General features: G+C 48.4%; 1 protein-coding gene across 2 annotated transcripts in view; it reads left to right on the top strand.

Moving 5' to 3' along the window:
• si:ch211-241j12.4 (guanine nucleotide exchange factor DBS) overlaps nt 1-16,185 on the top strand; it is a 73,929-nt gene extending 57,744 nt beyond the window's left edge. The window contains exons 12-14 of one of the 2 annotated variants that reach the window (XM_067416617.1): nt 14,309-14,523; nt 15,240-15,691; nt 15,815-16,185. In XM_067416617.1, the coding sequence (XP_067272718.1) occupies nt 14,309-14,523; nt 15,240-15,691; nt 15,815-16,170 (1,023 nt within the window). In that variant the 3' untranslated portion in view covers nt 16,171-16,185. Of the gene's footprint in view, nt 1-14,308; nt 14,524-15,239 lie in introns of both variants that reach the window. The other variant, XM_067416616.1, reaches the window with a different exon arrangement.
• Nucleotides 16,186-16,211: the final 26 nt, after the last annotated feature.

The following is a 16,211-nucleotide window of genomic DNA, read 5'->3' as shown; positions in this document are numbered from 1 at the left end:
CTGTCCCAATGTGAAGGCTGCACCCTCTGAAGGCCACATTTGAAGTGCGATTACGTCACAGCGGCACTACGAAGACTGTCCCAATGTGAAGGCTGCTCCTCTGAAGGCCGCATTTAAAGTGTGATTGCGTCACAGCGGCACTACGAAGACTGTCCCAATGTGAAGGCTGCTCCTCTGAAGGCCGCATTTGAAGTGTGATTGCGTCACAGCGGCACTACGAAGGCTGTCCCAATGTGAAGGCTGCTCCTCTGAAGGCCGCATTTGAAGTGTGATTGCGTCACAGCGGCACTACGAAGGCTGTCCCAATGTGAAGGCTGCTCCTCTGAAGGCCGCATTTGAAGTGCGATTGCGTCACAGCGGCACTACGAAGGCTGTCCCAATGTGAAGGCTGCTCCTCTGAAGGCCGCATTTGAAGTGCGATTGCGTCACAGCGGCACTACGAAGGCTGTCCCAATGTGAAGGCTGCTCCTCTGAAGGCCGCATTTGAAGTGCGATTGCGTCACAGCGGCACTACGAAGGCTGTCCCAATGTGAAGGCTGCTCCTCTGAAGGCCACATTTGAAGTGCGATTGCGTCACAGCCGCACTACGAAGGCTGTCCCAAAGGGAAGGCTGCACCTCTGAAGGCCGCATTTGAAGTGCGATTACGTCACAGCGGCACTACGTAGGCTGTCCCAAAGGGAGAGCTGCACCTCTGAAGGCCACATTTGAAGTGCGATTACGTCACAGCGGCACTACGTAGGCTGTCCCAATGTGAAGGCTGCACCTCTGAAGGCCGCATTTGAAGTGCGATTACGTCACAGCGGCACTACGTAGGCTGTCCCAATGTGAAAGCTGCACCCTCTGAAGGCCGCATTTGAAGTGCGATTACGTCATACCTGCACTACGAAGACTGTCCCAATGTGACGGCTGCACCCTCTGAAGGCCGCATTTGAAGTGCGATTACGTCATACCTGCACTACGAAGACTGTCCCAATGTGAAGGCTGCACCCTCTGAAGGCCACATTTGAAGTGCGATTACGTCACAGCGGCACTACGAAGACTGTCCCAATGTGAAGACTGCTCCTCTGAAGGCCGCATTTGAAGTGCGATTACGTCACAGCGGCACTACGAAGACTGTCCCAATGTGAAGGCTGCACCCTCTGAAGGCCGCATTTGAAGTGCGATTACGTCATACCTGCACTACGAAGACTGTCCCAATGTGAAGGCTGCTCCTCTGAAGGCCGCATTTGAAGTGCGATTACGTCACAGCGGCACTACGAAGACTGTCCCAATGTGAAGGCTGCTCCTCTGAAGGCCACATTTGAAGTGCGATTACGTCACAGCGGCACTACGAAGACTGTCCCAATGTGAAGGCTGCACCTCTGAAGGCCACATTTGAAGTGCGATTACGTCATAGCGGCACTACGAAGGCTGTCCCAATGTGAAGACTGCTCCTCTGAAGGCCGCATTTGAAGTGCGATTGCGTCACAGCGGCACTACGAAGACTGTCCCAATGTGAAGGCTGCTCCTCTGAAGGCCACATTTGAAGTGCGATTGCGTCACAGCGGCACTACGAAGACTGTCCCAATGTGAAGACTGCTCCTCTGAAGGCCGCATTTGAAGTGCGATTGCGTCACAGCGGCACTACGAAGGCTGTCCCAATGTGAAGGCTGCACCCTCTGAAGGCCGCATTTGAAGTGCGATTGCGTCACAGCGGCACTACGAAGGCTGTCCCAATGTGAAGGCTGCACCTCTGAAGGCCACATTTGAAGTGCGATTACGTCACAGCGGCACTACGAAGACTGTCCCAATGTGAAGGCTGCTCCTCTGAAGGCCGCATTTGAAGTGCGATTACGTCACAGCGGCACTACGAAGACTGTCCCAATGTGAAGGCTGCTCCTCTGAAGGCCGCATTTGAAGTGCGATTACGTCACAGCGGCACTACGAAGACTGTCCCAATGTGAAGACTGCTCCTCTGAAGGCCGCATTTGAAGTGCGATTGCGTCACAGCGGCACTACGAAGACTGTCCCAATGTGAAGGCTGCTCCTCTGAAGGCCACATTTGAAGTGCGATTGCGTCACAGCGGCACTACGAAGACTGTCCCAATGTGAAGACTGCTCCTCTGAAGGCCGCATTTGAAGTGCGATTGCGTCACAGCGGCACTACGAAGGCTGTCCCAATGTGAAGGCGGCACCCTCTGAAGGCCGCATTTGAAGTGCGATTACGTCACAGCGGCACTACGAAGACTGTCCCAATGTGAAGACTGCTCCTCTGAAGGCCGCATTTGAAGTGCGATTGCGTCACAGCGGCACTACGAAGGTTGTCCCAATGTGAAGGCTGCTCCTCTGAAGGCCGCATTTAAAGTGTGATTGCGTCACAGCGGCACTACGAAGACTGTCCCAATGTGAAGGCTGCTCCTCTGAAGGCCGCATTTAAAGTGTGATTGCGTCACAGCGGCACTACGTAGGCTGTCCCAAAGTGAAAGCTGCACCTCTGAAGGCCACATTTGAAGTGCGATTGCGTCACAGCCGCACTACGAAGGCTGTCCCAAAGGGAGAGCTGCACCTCTGAAGGCCGCATTTGAAGTGCGATTACGTCACAGCGGCACTACGTAGGCTGTCCCAAAGGGAGAGCTGCACCTCTGAAGGCCACATTTGAAGTGCGATTACGTCACAGCGGCACTACGTAGGCTGTCCCAATGTGAAGGCTGCACCTCTGAAGGCCGCATTTGAAGTGCGATTACGTCACAGCGGCACTACGTAGGCTGTCCCAAAGGGAGAGCTGCACCTCTGAAGGCCGCATTTGAAGTGCGATTGCGTCACAGCGGCACTACGTAGGCTGTCCCAAAGTGAAAGCTGCACCTCTGAAGGCCACATTTGAAGTGCGATTGCGTCACAGCCGCACTACGAAGGCTGTCCCAAAGGGAGAGCTGCACCTCTGAAGGCCGCATTTGAAGTGCGATTACGTCACAGCGGCACTACGTAGGCTGTCCCAAAGGGAGAGCTGCACCTCTGAAGGCCACATTTGAAGTGCGATTGCCTCACAGCGGCACTACGTAGGCTGTCCCAAAGTGAAAGCTGCACCTCTGAAGGCCGCATTTGAAGTGCGATTGCGTCACAGTGGTGCGACGAAGGCTGTCCCAAAGGGAGAGCTGCACCTCTGAAGGCCGCATTTCAAGTGCGATTGCGTCACAGTGGTGCGACGAAGGCTGTCCCAAAGGGAGAGTTGCACCTCTGAAGGCCGCATTTGAAGTGCGATTGCGTCACAGTGGTGCGACGAAGGCTGTCCCAAAGGGAGAGCTGCACCTCTGAAGGCCGCATTTCAAGTGCGATTGCGTCACAGTGGTGCGACGAAGGCTGTCCCAAAGGGAGAGTTGCACCTCTGAAGGCCGCATTTGAAGTGCGATTGCGTCACAGTGGTGCGACGAAGGCTGCCGCAATTCATGAGCGACTTCAAAATGCGCCCTTCGGTTCTCAGGCAAAGGAAGGGTACAGCAGATGGGACCTTCCCATAACTTCGCAGCCTTCCCTATCCCAGAATTCATAGCACACTGGTGACTACAGGATTTGACTGGTCCGCATTCCCGCGATCAGATTCCAGTTAAAGACGGTAGCGGTCGGTAACTCAAGTGTAGCCTGGGTACTATTGAACACAACAGCGCAAGCGCTAGAAGTAAATAAAACGTCCAACGTTAGTGCATTCACACAGTTCCCAGTTCCCTGCCCTGAGCAAGATAAACTTTAATTTCCCAATTTTCAAAAATGGTATTTATTTCTCAACCATTATCTCAAGAAGAGGAATCAGTCCATTATCACCCTTTTCGCTGTTTCTTTTTTTCCCATACAAAATTTCTTTAAATAGCCTTTAAAATATAATCTGCGCAGCGCTGTATTTTCGTCCCGCTCCCGCTATTCCGCACCGCACCATTCCGCTCGCGCAAAATTCACTCCGTGCTCACCCGCTATAAATTATTTTATTCCCGACCCGACTGATCCAGCTAAATTTAGATTTTGTTTCCAGAATCTATCTTTTAAATTTCCCTTACAGAAAGAGAGACACTGGATAGGAATTGTCCGTGCAATCATTTATTTTTCTTACAGCCTAGGCTGTAGCCTGTGTCAACACCGTAACTAAAACAAATATCACAGAAAAATAGGCTAAATCAAATGTGACATCTGTCACTCAGAATTATAAGAAAAAATACAAACAAACGAAAACTGCTGACTTAGATGCTAAAATAAAGTTTTTGTATATATATATGAATGAATGAATGAATGAATGTTCTCTGACGACGGTCAACGAAACATCGATCCTCCAAAGGCTGAATGCGTGGCCGACACAGAACAATTTAAATGGCTAGCTTATTATTTTTTATGCAAGTTATTTATAAATTAAACGAACTGCTGTCTATTGTTCATTTTCGTTAACTTCAGACGTAGGCTAAATTAAAGAGAAGTGGTTTTTAGCCTAGCTATTGTTTATTTTTGTAATGCACGTTATAATTTGTAGCTACATTAAACACATTTATGTTTATACATATATTTTCTTGTCATGTAATTTAAAATGTGTAAATGAAAATAAATTGGTCTATTAGCCTACGTAGGCTTTTTACAACTATAGCCTATTTATAGACCAATAAAATAACTTAAGTTTAACATTAGAAACAACACATTTTTATTATCAGCCAAACCAGAAGAAAACACTTTTCAACACTTTCATTGCGCTGTGCGGGAGAAGCTGGAGCTGGACCGGGATGGGGAATAATGCACAATAGAGACTCTGGTAAGGCCTGAGGGGGAGAAGCTGGAGCTGGACCGGGATGGGGAATAATGCACAATAGAGACTCTGGTAAGGCCTGAGGGGGAGAAGCTGGAGCTGGACCGGGATGGGGAATAATGCACGAGACTCTGGTAAGGCCTGAGCGGGACATCATCTTCTGGGATGAGTGCATATTTCCACTGTCCGCAGCTTTGCGGGGCCGAATCGGTCGACGGCTGCATGGCATGCCATAAAAAAAAAAAACATGGAGGTATATAGGCTAAATGTTTAAAATATATTGTAACAGTTACATTTAACATAAGAAATAAACTGTTAACTAATATTTGCAATTTGACAATATTTAACCAGCTTTACATGCTTATGGTCCAGCCCTCAAAACACAATAGAAAGCTCAAAAAAAGTATATATATATATATATTTCTCTTTTTAAATCTCCTCACGAACGTCCGCTGTCAGTTGTCAGACGCTTGGTTCATTGTTGCCAAGTCTGGATTGGGCTGCATTTAGGCTACTGTTGCTGTGGGGTGTTTGTAGCCTATAGTCCACAGGTTAAGTTGTCTTTACTTAAGCAATATTTCTACTGCCCGCGCCCCGCATTTTGGGATATTTTGGCCCATTCTGGCTGTGATTCCGATACTTTTGAATAACAATTGGAGGGGTTTTATTATTCAGACCTGGCAACCCTGTCCCTCGGTTCGCCCTTCGTGCACTTCGTGCAATTTGAAGGCGTGGCCTAGTCTGGCCTTCGAAGTGCGCACCCTTCACTTTGGGACACAGCTACTGACAGAGCAAGCCACACAAACAATAACTATAACGTCCTTCTCTAATCAGAAACCGTGGGTGGACAGTTCAATCCGCGCTGCAGTGAACGCCCGCACTGCCGCATACAACGGCGGTCTACTAACAGGGAATATGAGGGATTATAAATTATCCTGTTATGCTCTCCGACGCGCCGTTAAAGCCGCAAAGCTCCGTTATAGGGATCGCGTGGAGTCTTATTTCCAACTCAACGACTCCCGGCGGATGTGGCAGGGACTGAGGACCATCTGTGCTTTTGGAACGAAATCCTCTGCAGAAGTGAGAGCTGATCCGTTGCTTGTGAACGAGTTAAACTCTTTCTACGCTCGCTTTAATGGCAATCGCGGCAGCGCGACACCGCCGAGTGACGCGTCAAGCCTCGTTCACACCGCCAGCGACACGCAGCGACAAAGCGACACGATCCCATTCATTTCAATGGAGCGCTGGCGACTTCCGGCGACACGAGCGACAGTGACCGTTGGCGACAGAATGTGGGCGTGTCAAGCGACACGAGACGCGCGACAAAAGTTCAGAAATTTCAACTTTATGCAAATGAGAAGCGATTATCGCGAGCGACAACCAATAGGAGTGAAGTCAGTGGAGTGCATGTGATCAGTCTGTTCTGCACTGGGAGGGTGTTCCCTGCTAATGACGTTAAAGGGAACCCGTAGTGGGAACGCCCACTAGCGACATGAATCTCTGGCGCTGGCGACATGCAGCGACAAAATCGCTGGCGGTGTGAACGAGGCTTCAGACAGAATCACTCAGAGCTGCAACAATCACGTGATCTCTGTCTCGGAGGATGAAGTTCGTAGGACACTCAAACGTGTGGATGTTAGGAAAGCTGCTGGTCCGGATGGCGTTTCAGGTCGTGTCCTGCAGTCCTGTGCTGATCAGCTTGCCGGACTCCTCACATCCATCTTCAATGAGTCCCATGCTACATCTGTGGTCCCAACCTCATTCAAAAAATCCACCATCATCCCTGTCCCTAAAAACAGTAAACCCTCTTGCCTAAATGACTATCGCCCAGTGGCTCTCACGTCTTTAGTCATGAAGGTCTTTGAGAGACTCATCAAAAACAATATCTGCTCCTCCATCCCTGACACCTTGGACCCTCTTCAGTTCGCCTATCGTCCCAATAGATCGACTGAAGATGCCATCTCTCACGTCCTCCACTCCTCCCTCACACACATCGACAGCAAGAATGGGAACTATGTAAGACTGCTATTTATTGACTGTAGCCCCGCCCCCGCAGCTCCGCTGTATTTATAGGTTACAGTAGCGAGCAGTGTAACAGTGTAACAGACGCCAGAGCAGCGGACACGCGCATCCGGGCTGTCAGAGGAGATCCATCAGCATGACCGAGACTCACCCCGAGCCTGAGCCGAGCCGCGCGGACGCGCAGGGGAACGGCTGCCCCGAGCCTGAGCCGAGCCGCGCGGATGCGCAGGGGAACGGCTGCCCGGTGTCCGCGGGCGCGCAGAAGGCGTCTGCCGAGTTCGAGCCCCCGGAGGGCGGATGGGGCTGGGTGGTGATGCTGGCCTCCATGTGGTGCAACGGCTCGGTGTTCGGCATCCAGAACGCTTTCGGGATCCTGTTCTTGGCGTTGATCAAAGAGTTCGGGGACGCGGAAGACGAGGATCTGCGCTTCAAAACAGGTACAGCCGTTTCCGGAGCTCCACGTGTGTCCACACACACACACACACACACACACACACACACACACACACTGCAGGGTTTCTCAGCGCGGGTTTGTTTGTGGAAGTTACTTCAGTTGTTGGTATCACTTTATTTCCCAGTGTCCTGTTACTGTCACTATAATCACCTATAACCCTAATAATACAAGCTCACATCACAGTACTTTAATATATAGGGTGAGTTCAGGCTGATTGGACACTTTTTGTGACACTTTAATGTGCCGTTGACCAAACATACCATATCATTTCATTTATTATTACATTTATGTGACATGGGCATAACAGTAACATTGGACGAACCATATGCGTTTGCTTAAGTGTTTTAGCACACATGCCAGTTTTCAACCTGTCCTCTCATCATGTTTAGATACTTGTGTACGCAATCAGACTGCAAATCTACGCCATCTAGTTCATGCTAAAGTTTCAGATTTCAATTAAATACATTTACTTTGTACAACACTTTTGCCTCGGGTGTGGTGTTAGATTCCTGTTTCTCTATGTGTGTGTGTGTGTGTGTGTGTGTGTGTGTGTTGAGGATTGCTCATTGACCCTTGCCCTCTCTCTCTCTCTCTCTCTCTCTCTCTCTCTCTCTCTCTGTCTCTCTCTCTCTCTCTCTCTGTCTCTGTCTCTCTCTCTCTCTCTCTCTCTCTCTCTCTCTCTCGCTCTCGCTCTCTCTCTCGCTCTCTCTCTCGCTCTCTCTCTCGCTCTCTCTCTCTCTCTCTCTCTCTCTCTCTCTCTCTCTCTCTCTCTCTCTCTCTCTCTCTCTCTCTCTCTGTATTTGTGATCCTGTGACGATAATAGCACAGTATAAATCATTTTGCCGATAAATCACTGTGATAATTCTCTATATAGTTATTTTGTGATAAGATTGTTTTGTATAATCCAGTGAATTAAATGGGTTAGGGTTAGGGTTATTAAATGCTTCACCAATGAAAAACAGCTCATTCCCACTGATTTATCTTCTTGTTTTCTGTGGATCTTGAAGGACACTGACTGATTCGATCTGGGTGTGTTTTATATATTACCTGTAAAGCCTTTAGTCAGTATTTCGTAAAGAGCTGGTTATAGGAGGTTATCAGACATGTAAACATGTTTAAAAGTATCTGTGTGTGTGTGTGTGTGTGTGTGCAGCATGGGTCGGCTCTCTCTCCATGGGCATGATCTTCTTCTGTTCTCCGATCGTCAGTGTGTTCACGGATCTGCTGGGATGCCGGATCACGGCTGTTGGCGGGGCGGCGGTGGCGGTCGTGGGACTTTTGGCCAGTTCCTTCGTCAAGTAAGTACATTATATTCCACCGCAGGTTTTAATGTGTTGTTAGCATTTAAAGTTATGCTAGCATCACATGCATCTGCAGGTAGATGTTAAGTGACCATCCTTCACTGCGGAGTGTTTATCATGTTTGCGATCTCGCTAGTTTCCAGTCATTTTCCTCTGATTAGTTTTCTGATAAACTTCCACTTCCAGCCTCCCACAAGGCTCTGTAGGCCCGCTTCTGTTTTATTCCCTTTGACTCAATGTGCCTTTCTTACCTAAGCACCAGTGCAGTCTAATGCCCATCTCTCTCTCTCTCTCTCTCTCTCTCTCTCTCTCTCTCTCTCTCTCTCTCTCTCTCTCTCTCTCTCTCTTTCTCTCTCTCTGTGTGTGTGTTGCTGCTCACTGACGTGTGTGTGTGTGTGTGTTGCTGCTCACTGGCGTGTGTGTGTGTGTGTGTGTGTTGCTGCTCGCTGACGTGTGTGTGTTGCTGCTCACTGACGTGTGTGTGTGTGTGTTGCTGCTCACTGGCGTGTGTGTGTGTGTGTGTGTGTTGCTGCTCGCTGACGTGTGTGTGTGTGTGTGTGTGTGTGTGTGTTGCTGCTCACTGACGTGTGTCGTCAGGATAACTGCTGCGGTGCAGAAGGTGGAGATGTTGTGGCAGCAGGTGTTCTCCAGAGCTCGTGTCCAGCTCCAGCTGCTGCGTCTCCAGAGAGAAGCTGGACAGGTCAGAACATACACACTCACACTCTGTAAGGCTGGAAAAACCTAGTAGATGCTGAAATGTCTAATCACTCTGAGAAAACAAAGGAAATTAACATCTGAACTCATTCATACATTAGTGTCTCCGTCATTGACGACGTATCACACTGAGCGAATCATCTATGAATGACACTAATTTAATGCCTTTCCTTTCACCTGAAACTTCCCCCAAACTCCTGCTCCCCTCATATTGAGATCACCTGAAATGCACCAGAAATCTCTTCATTACAATGTCAATCCTCACTATACAGTATTTATGTGTTTGATATCATTTGAAATGTCTCAGTGCGACTGGTACAAATATCTCTACTCCACAGGAGTAAACTAGAACATCATAAATGTTTTAAGAGTTTAAAGATATCTTGCCTTCGTGTATGGTGGGTGTGGCTTTCAGCCATTTGGCCTCTCATCCATACAAGTCTATAGGACTTGATTAATGCACATTCCCATTGTGAACTGTTTACATTTGAAAGAGTTTATAAATCTGGTCTGGGTATTTAAAGAAATGTTGCAAGGAGCTCAGGGTTCGATTCTGTAGTCTGGTCAGCCCGTAATGCTGGACGTTTCAAGATAGCCAGCATTATGTCATTTTCAGAAGTCAGGTACATATTTCATTCTGTTCTTCAGAGTATTTGATGTTATATGGATTAGGCTACCTTTGAATTGTTTATGCCATTGGCATTATACATTTACCTGACTGTTAATAAATTGTTCCACTTTGATTGATTCTGACTTGCTCTGGAATTATTCAGGTTATGAACGGGCATAATTTCAACAAAGGGTTAAACGGAATAATTAAATGTGTACTTAAACTATTAAATATAAATGACCAAATAACCAATTGGCATTCTAACCTAATCTAATTCTAAATTATCATTAAATGGAGTCAGATAACGAGGAATTGGACTAAAATCCCTTTTCCCGCTGAAAAGACGAGCACGCAGCGACCTTCACCCGCCGATCGTTAGCCTCCATTGGGACGATTTGGGCGGCCTTACACACACTCTCTCACACACTCGCTCTCGCGCTGGCTCTCGCACTTGCTCTCTCTCCACTCTCTCCATACGCTCTCTCCACACTCTGAAGCACTCTGTGTTTGTGTATGTCAGATCCAGGAGCAGATGGAGGCGCTGCACCGGCAGAAGCTGCAGATGTTCAGGACTGAAGTGGCCAAAGACACGCACAGTGCTGCAGAGCTCCGGCTGCAGTTTGAGGCGTCAGTCTACACTCATGCCATGGTGAGACACACACACACACACACACACACACACACACACACACACACACACACACACACACACACACAGTCAGAGTTGGTCTTAAAGCCATCATCATCAGATGGGTTAGGGTTATAAGCAGTTATAAACACTGGTCTTAAAGCCTTCATCATCGGATGGGTTAGGGTTATAAGCCAATATAAACACTGGTCTTAAAGCCATCATCATCGGAAGGGTTAGGGTTATAAGCCAATATTAACACTGGTCTTAAAGCCTTCATCATCAGATGGGTTAGGGTTATAAGTCTATATAAACACTGGTCTTAAAGCCTTCATCATCGGATGGGTTAGGGTTATAAGTGGTTATAAACACTGGTCTTAAAGCCATCATCAAATGGGTTAGGGTTATAAGTGGTTATAAACACTGGTCTTAAAGCCTTCATCATCAGATGGGTTTGGGTTATAAGTGGTTATAAACACTGGTCTTAAAGCCTTCATCATCGGATGGGTTAGGGTTATAAGTGGTTATAAACACTGGTCTTAAAGCCTTCATCATCAAATGGGTTAGGGTTATAAGTCTATATAAACACTGGTCTTAAAGCCTTCATCATCGAATGGTTTAGGGTTATAAGCAGTTATAAACACTGGTCTTAAAGCCTTCATCATCGGATGGGTTAGGCTTATAAGCCTATATAAACAATGGTCTTAAAGCTATCATCAGATGGGTTAGGGTTATAAGCGTTTATAAACACTGGTCTTAAAGCCTTCATCATCAAATGGGTTAGGGTTATAAGCCTGTATGACCACTGGTCTTAAAGCCTTCATCATTGGATGGGTTAGGCTTATAAGCCTATATAAACACTGGTCTTAAAACCTTCATCATCGGATGGGTTAGGGTTATAAGCAGTTATAAACACTGGTCTTAAAGCCTTCATCATCAGATGGGTTTGGGTTATAAGCGTATATAAACACTTGTCTTAAAGCCTTCATCATCGGATGGGTTAGGGTTATAAGTGGTTATAAACACTGGTCTTAAAGCGTTCATCATCAAATGGGTTAGGGTTATAAGTCTATATAAACACTGGTCTTAAAGCCTTCATCATCGAATGGTTTAGGGTTATAAGCAGTTATAAACACTGGTCTTAAAGCCTTCATCAGATGGGTTAGGGTTATAAGCCTATATAAACACTGGTCTTAAAGCCTTCATCATCGGATGGGTTAGGCTTATAAGCCTATATAAACACTGGTCTTAAAGCCATCATCAGATGGGTTAGGGTTATAAGCGTTTATAAACACTTGTCTTAAAGCCTTCATCATCAAATGGGTTATAAGCCTGTATAACCACTGGTCTTAAAGCCTTCATCATCGGATGGGTTAGGGTTATAAGCAGTTATAAACACTGGCCTTAAAGCCTTCCTCATCGGATGGGTTAGGGTTATAAGCGTATATAAACACTTGTCTTAAAGCCTTCATCATCGAGTGGGTTAGGGTTATAAGCGTTTATAAACACTTGTCTTAAAACCTTCATCATCAGATGGGTTAGGGTTATAAGCCTGTATAACCACTGGTCTTAAAGCCTTCATCATCGGATGGGTTAGGGTTGTAAGCGGTTATAACCACTGGTCTTAAAGCCTTCATCATCGGATAGGTTAGGGTTATAAGCGTATATAAACACTTGTCTTAAAGCCTTCATCATCGGATGGGTTAGGGTTATAAGCAGTTATAAACACTGGTCTTAAAGCCTTCATCATCAGATGGGTTAGGGTTATAAGCAGTTATAAACACTGGTCTTAAAGCCTTCATCATCAGATGGGTTAGGGTTATAAGCGGTTATAAGCGCTGGTCCTTTACTTCTGTGCAGGCTCTGGTCCACCGCTCTGAGGATGGGTTAGGGTTCTAAGCACTGGTCCTCTTCTGCTGTGCAGGCTCTGGTCCACCGCTCTGAGGATGGGTTAGGGTTATAAGCACTGGTCCTCTTCTGCTGTGCAGGCTCTGGTCCACCGCCCTGAGGATGGGTTAGGGTTATAAGCACTGGTCCTCTTCTGCTGTGCAGGCTCTGGTCCACCGCCCTGAGGATGGGTTAGGGTTATAAGCACTGGTCCTCTTCTGCTGTGCAGGCTCTGGTCCACCGCCCTGAGGATGGGTTAGGGTTATAAGCACTGGTCCTCTTCTGCTGTGCAGGCTCTGGTCCACCGCCCTGAGGATGGGTTAGGGTTATAAGCACTGGTCCTCTTCTGCTGTGCAGGCTCTGGTCCACCGCCCTGAGGATGGGTTGGGGTTATAAGCACTGGTCCTCTTCTGCTGTGCAGGCTCTGGTCCACCGCCCTGAGGATGGTTTAGGGTTATAAGCACTGGTCCTCTTCTGCTGTGCAGGCTCTGGTCCGCCACTCTGAGGATGTCCTCCACATGGGTTAGGGTTATAAGTGTTTATAAGCACTGGTCCTCTTCTGCTGTGCAGGCTCTGGTCCGCCGCTCCGAGGATGTCCTCCACATGGGTTAGGGTTATAAGTGTTTATAAGCACTGGTCCTCTTCTGCTGTGTAGGCTCTGGTCCACCGCCCTGAGGATGGGTTAGGGTTAAAAGCACTGGTCCTCTTCTGCTGTGCAGGCTCTGGTCCGCCGCTCCGAGGATGTCCTCCACATAGGTTAGGGTTATAAGTGTTTATAAGCACTGGTCCTCTTCTGCTGTGCAGGCTCTGGTCCGCCGCTCCGAGGATGTCCTCCACACTGTATCTGAGAGCCTCCCTGTATCCCAGAGGAGTGAGCCGTGGCTGAGGGATCTGAGGAGGAGGAAGGAGGAGCTGAGCTCTGATGTCCAGCTACAGCTACAGACCCTCCGGAGCGTGGAGGACTTCCATCAGGCCCAACAGCGGGTATGTGCCCTGACCTCTGACCCAGAGTATGTGCCCTGACCTGCAACACTGAATCATTCAGTAAGACACACTGTTGCTGTGAGAGGCGTTACGGTTCTGCTGTAATCTTGGAAATATTTCCGCTGCTGAAATGGAACAAAAACAGTCAATATTGCATCTAAAATGTTAGTGAGCTAAAGGGATACTTCAGCCAATAATGAGCCTGATGTTTGTCTGCTGACCCCCAGGGCATCATAGGTGTGTGTGTTTCTTCAGGAGAACACTAATGAAGATTTTTAACTTAACCGTTGCTTGTATAAGGCATGTCAGTGGGCTGTAATCTAATTAGACCCCATTGTCATGCATTATACGAGCAGCGGTTGCCCTGGGGGTCCGCAGATAAATATCAAATTTTCATTTTTGGTTGAACTATCCCTTTAAGAGCTCGCTCGAGTATTAGGTCTTATTTAATGCTATAAACTATAATACTGATCTGCCAACATTGTCGCTCTATGATAAATAAAATAAGCTGATAACATCACCATTTTCTCCAGAAACTTTATTAATTTTTTCACTTTACATTTACATTTATGCATTTGGCAGACGCTTTTATCCAAAGCGACTTACATTGAACTTTAAGATACACATTTTACATTTTTGTCAGCTCTTGCTTTCCCTGGGAATCGAACCCGTGACCTTGGCGTTGCTAGCGCCATGCTCTACTGTTTGAGCTACAGGAAAGTCAAGGAAACTTGACTTTCTGGCTCAACTTGTATACTTAAATACATCTATCTATCTATCTATCTATCTATCTATCTATCTATCTATCTATCTATCTATCTATCTATCTATCTATCTATCTATCTATCTATCTATCTATCTATATCCAGCCATCCATCCTCAGGTGTCCCCCCCCCCCCCCCCCAGGTGTTCCTTCAGTCCCAGTATAAGTCTCGCTCTGATGATTCTCAGGTTCAGAGCTGGTATGAGTGTGTGCTCAGCCAGAGTCTCCTCCAGGAGCTGCAGTGGAGTGAGATCAGCTCTTCCTCCCACCTGAGCTCCAGACTCCACATCTTCCTCCAGAGGAACCCCTGCCCACAGGTGGAGGAGCTGGTGAAGCTGGCCCGGCTCGCCAACACCGTCCCTGAGCCCAGCCTTCAGCAGACGGGCACTCAGCTCTCACACAGGTACACACGCACCTGAAGTCTCACTTACCTGGCGGACTTCTTCCTCACACCAAGTACACACAAACACCTGAGGTCTCGCTTACCTTGCGGACTTCTGCCTCACACAGGTACACACAAACACCTGAGATCTCGCTTACCTGGCAGACTTCTGCCTCAGACAAGTACACACACACACACACACACACACCTGAGGTCTCGCTTACCTTGCGGACTTCTGCCTCACACAGGTACACACACCTGAGGTCTCACTTACCTGGCGGACTTCTGCCTCACACAGGTACACACAAACACCTGAGGTCTCGCTTACCTGGCGGACTTCTGCCTCACACAAGTACACGCTTACCTGGCGGACTTCTTCCTCAGACAAGTACAAACACACACCTGAGGTCTCGCTTACCTTGCGGACTTCTGCCTCAGACAAGTACACACACCTGAGGTCTCGCTTACCTGGTGGACTTCTGCCTCAGACAAGTACACACACACACCTGAGGTCTCGCTTACCTGGCGGACTTCTGCCTCACACAGGTACACACAAACACCTGAGGTCTCGCTTACCTGGCGGACTTTTGCCTCACACAAGTACACACAAACACCTGAGGTCTCGCTTACCTTGCGGACTTCTGCATCTGAGAACTGCTCAAATGTGTAAAGGTTCAGGGCTTTATAGTCCTGTCCCTGTGTTGATATGGATCTGTGTGTGTGTGTAATGTCCACAGATGCATGACTCTGAGGAGACTCCTGACCTCAGCAGGTGTGGTTCCCCTTCAGGACCTCCATCTGGCCCTCCAGTGGCAGGATGAGTTCCTCAAGAGCTCCATCTCTTCAGCCAAACCTCCCTCGCTCTGCTCCTTCGACTCCGGCTTCGACTGTGCAGGGATCGGGCATCTGGAGGCCAGGAGGGACTTTCTCCACGGAAACCAGGATGAGTCCAAACCCCATCAGGAGAACATGAGCGGGTCTGAGTCTGAAGGCCAGCCTGAGCTAGTGTTGGGCTTACAGCGGGACAACACCAGGATTCAGATCATTCCCAAAATCACCTCGGACTCTGTGAACCTGGAGATCTCAGTGAAGCGCTCAGCCAGCCTTCCCAAGAACCCCTGGCTGAGCCTGCCCATAGAGGACCTGGAGAGCTGCTATACGGTCACCATCCGGAGCTCCAGTCCCTCAGGCTTCCAGGAGCCCGAGCTGAGTCCTGCAGGAAATCTGAGCTCCAGTCCCTCAGGCTTCCAGGAGCCGGAGCTGAGTCCTGCAGGAAATCTGAGCTCCAGTCCACACAGCTCCAGTCCCTCAGGCTTCCAGGAGCCCGAGCTGAGTCCTGCAGGAAATCTGAGCTCCAGTCCACGGAGCTCCAGTCCCTCAGGCTTCCAGGAGCCCAAGCTGAGTCCTGCAGGAAATCTGAACTCCAGTCCACGGAGCTCCAGTCCTTCAGGCTTCCAGGAGCCTGAGCTGAATCCGGCTGGAAATCTGAACTCCAGTCCACGGAGCTCCAGTCCTTCAGGCTCCCAGGAGCCTGAGCTGAATCCTGCTGGAAATCTCCTCTCCAGTACACTCACGGATAGTGAAGAGAAGCCCGTGGACGGAGACCCGTCTCTCCTCTGGGACTCCTTCAACCTGCACAACCTCCGGCCGGACTCTTATGAGCAGTAAGGCTGTGTTTTCATACAGTGATTAGTGAAGTGGCTTCCTTT

Source organism: Pseudorasbora parva, chromosome 15 (genome assembly GCF_024679245.1).
Source record: "Pseudorasbora parva isolate DD20220531a chromosome 15, ASM2467924v1, whole genome shotgun sequence".
Lineage (NCBI taxonomy): Eukaryota > Metazoa > Chordata > Actinopteri > Cypriniformes > Gobionidae > Pseudorasbora > Pseudorasbora parva.
The sequence above is the reverse complement of the archived record's forward strand: the minus strand, read 5'-3'. Positions and strand labels throughout refer to the sequence as shown.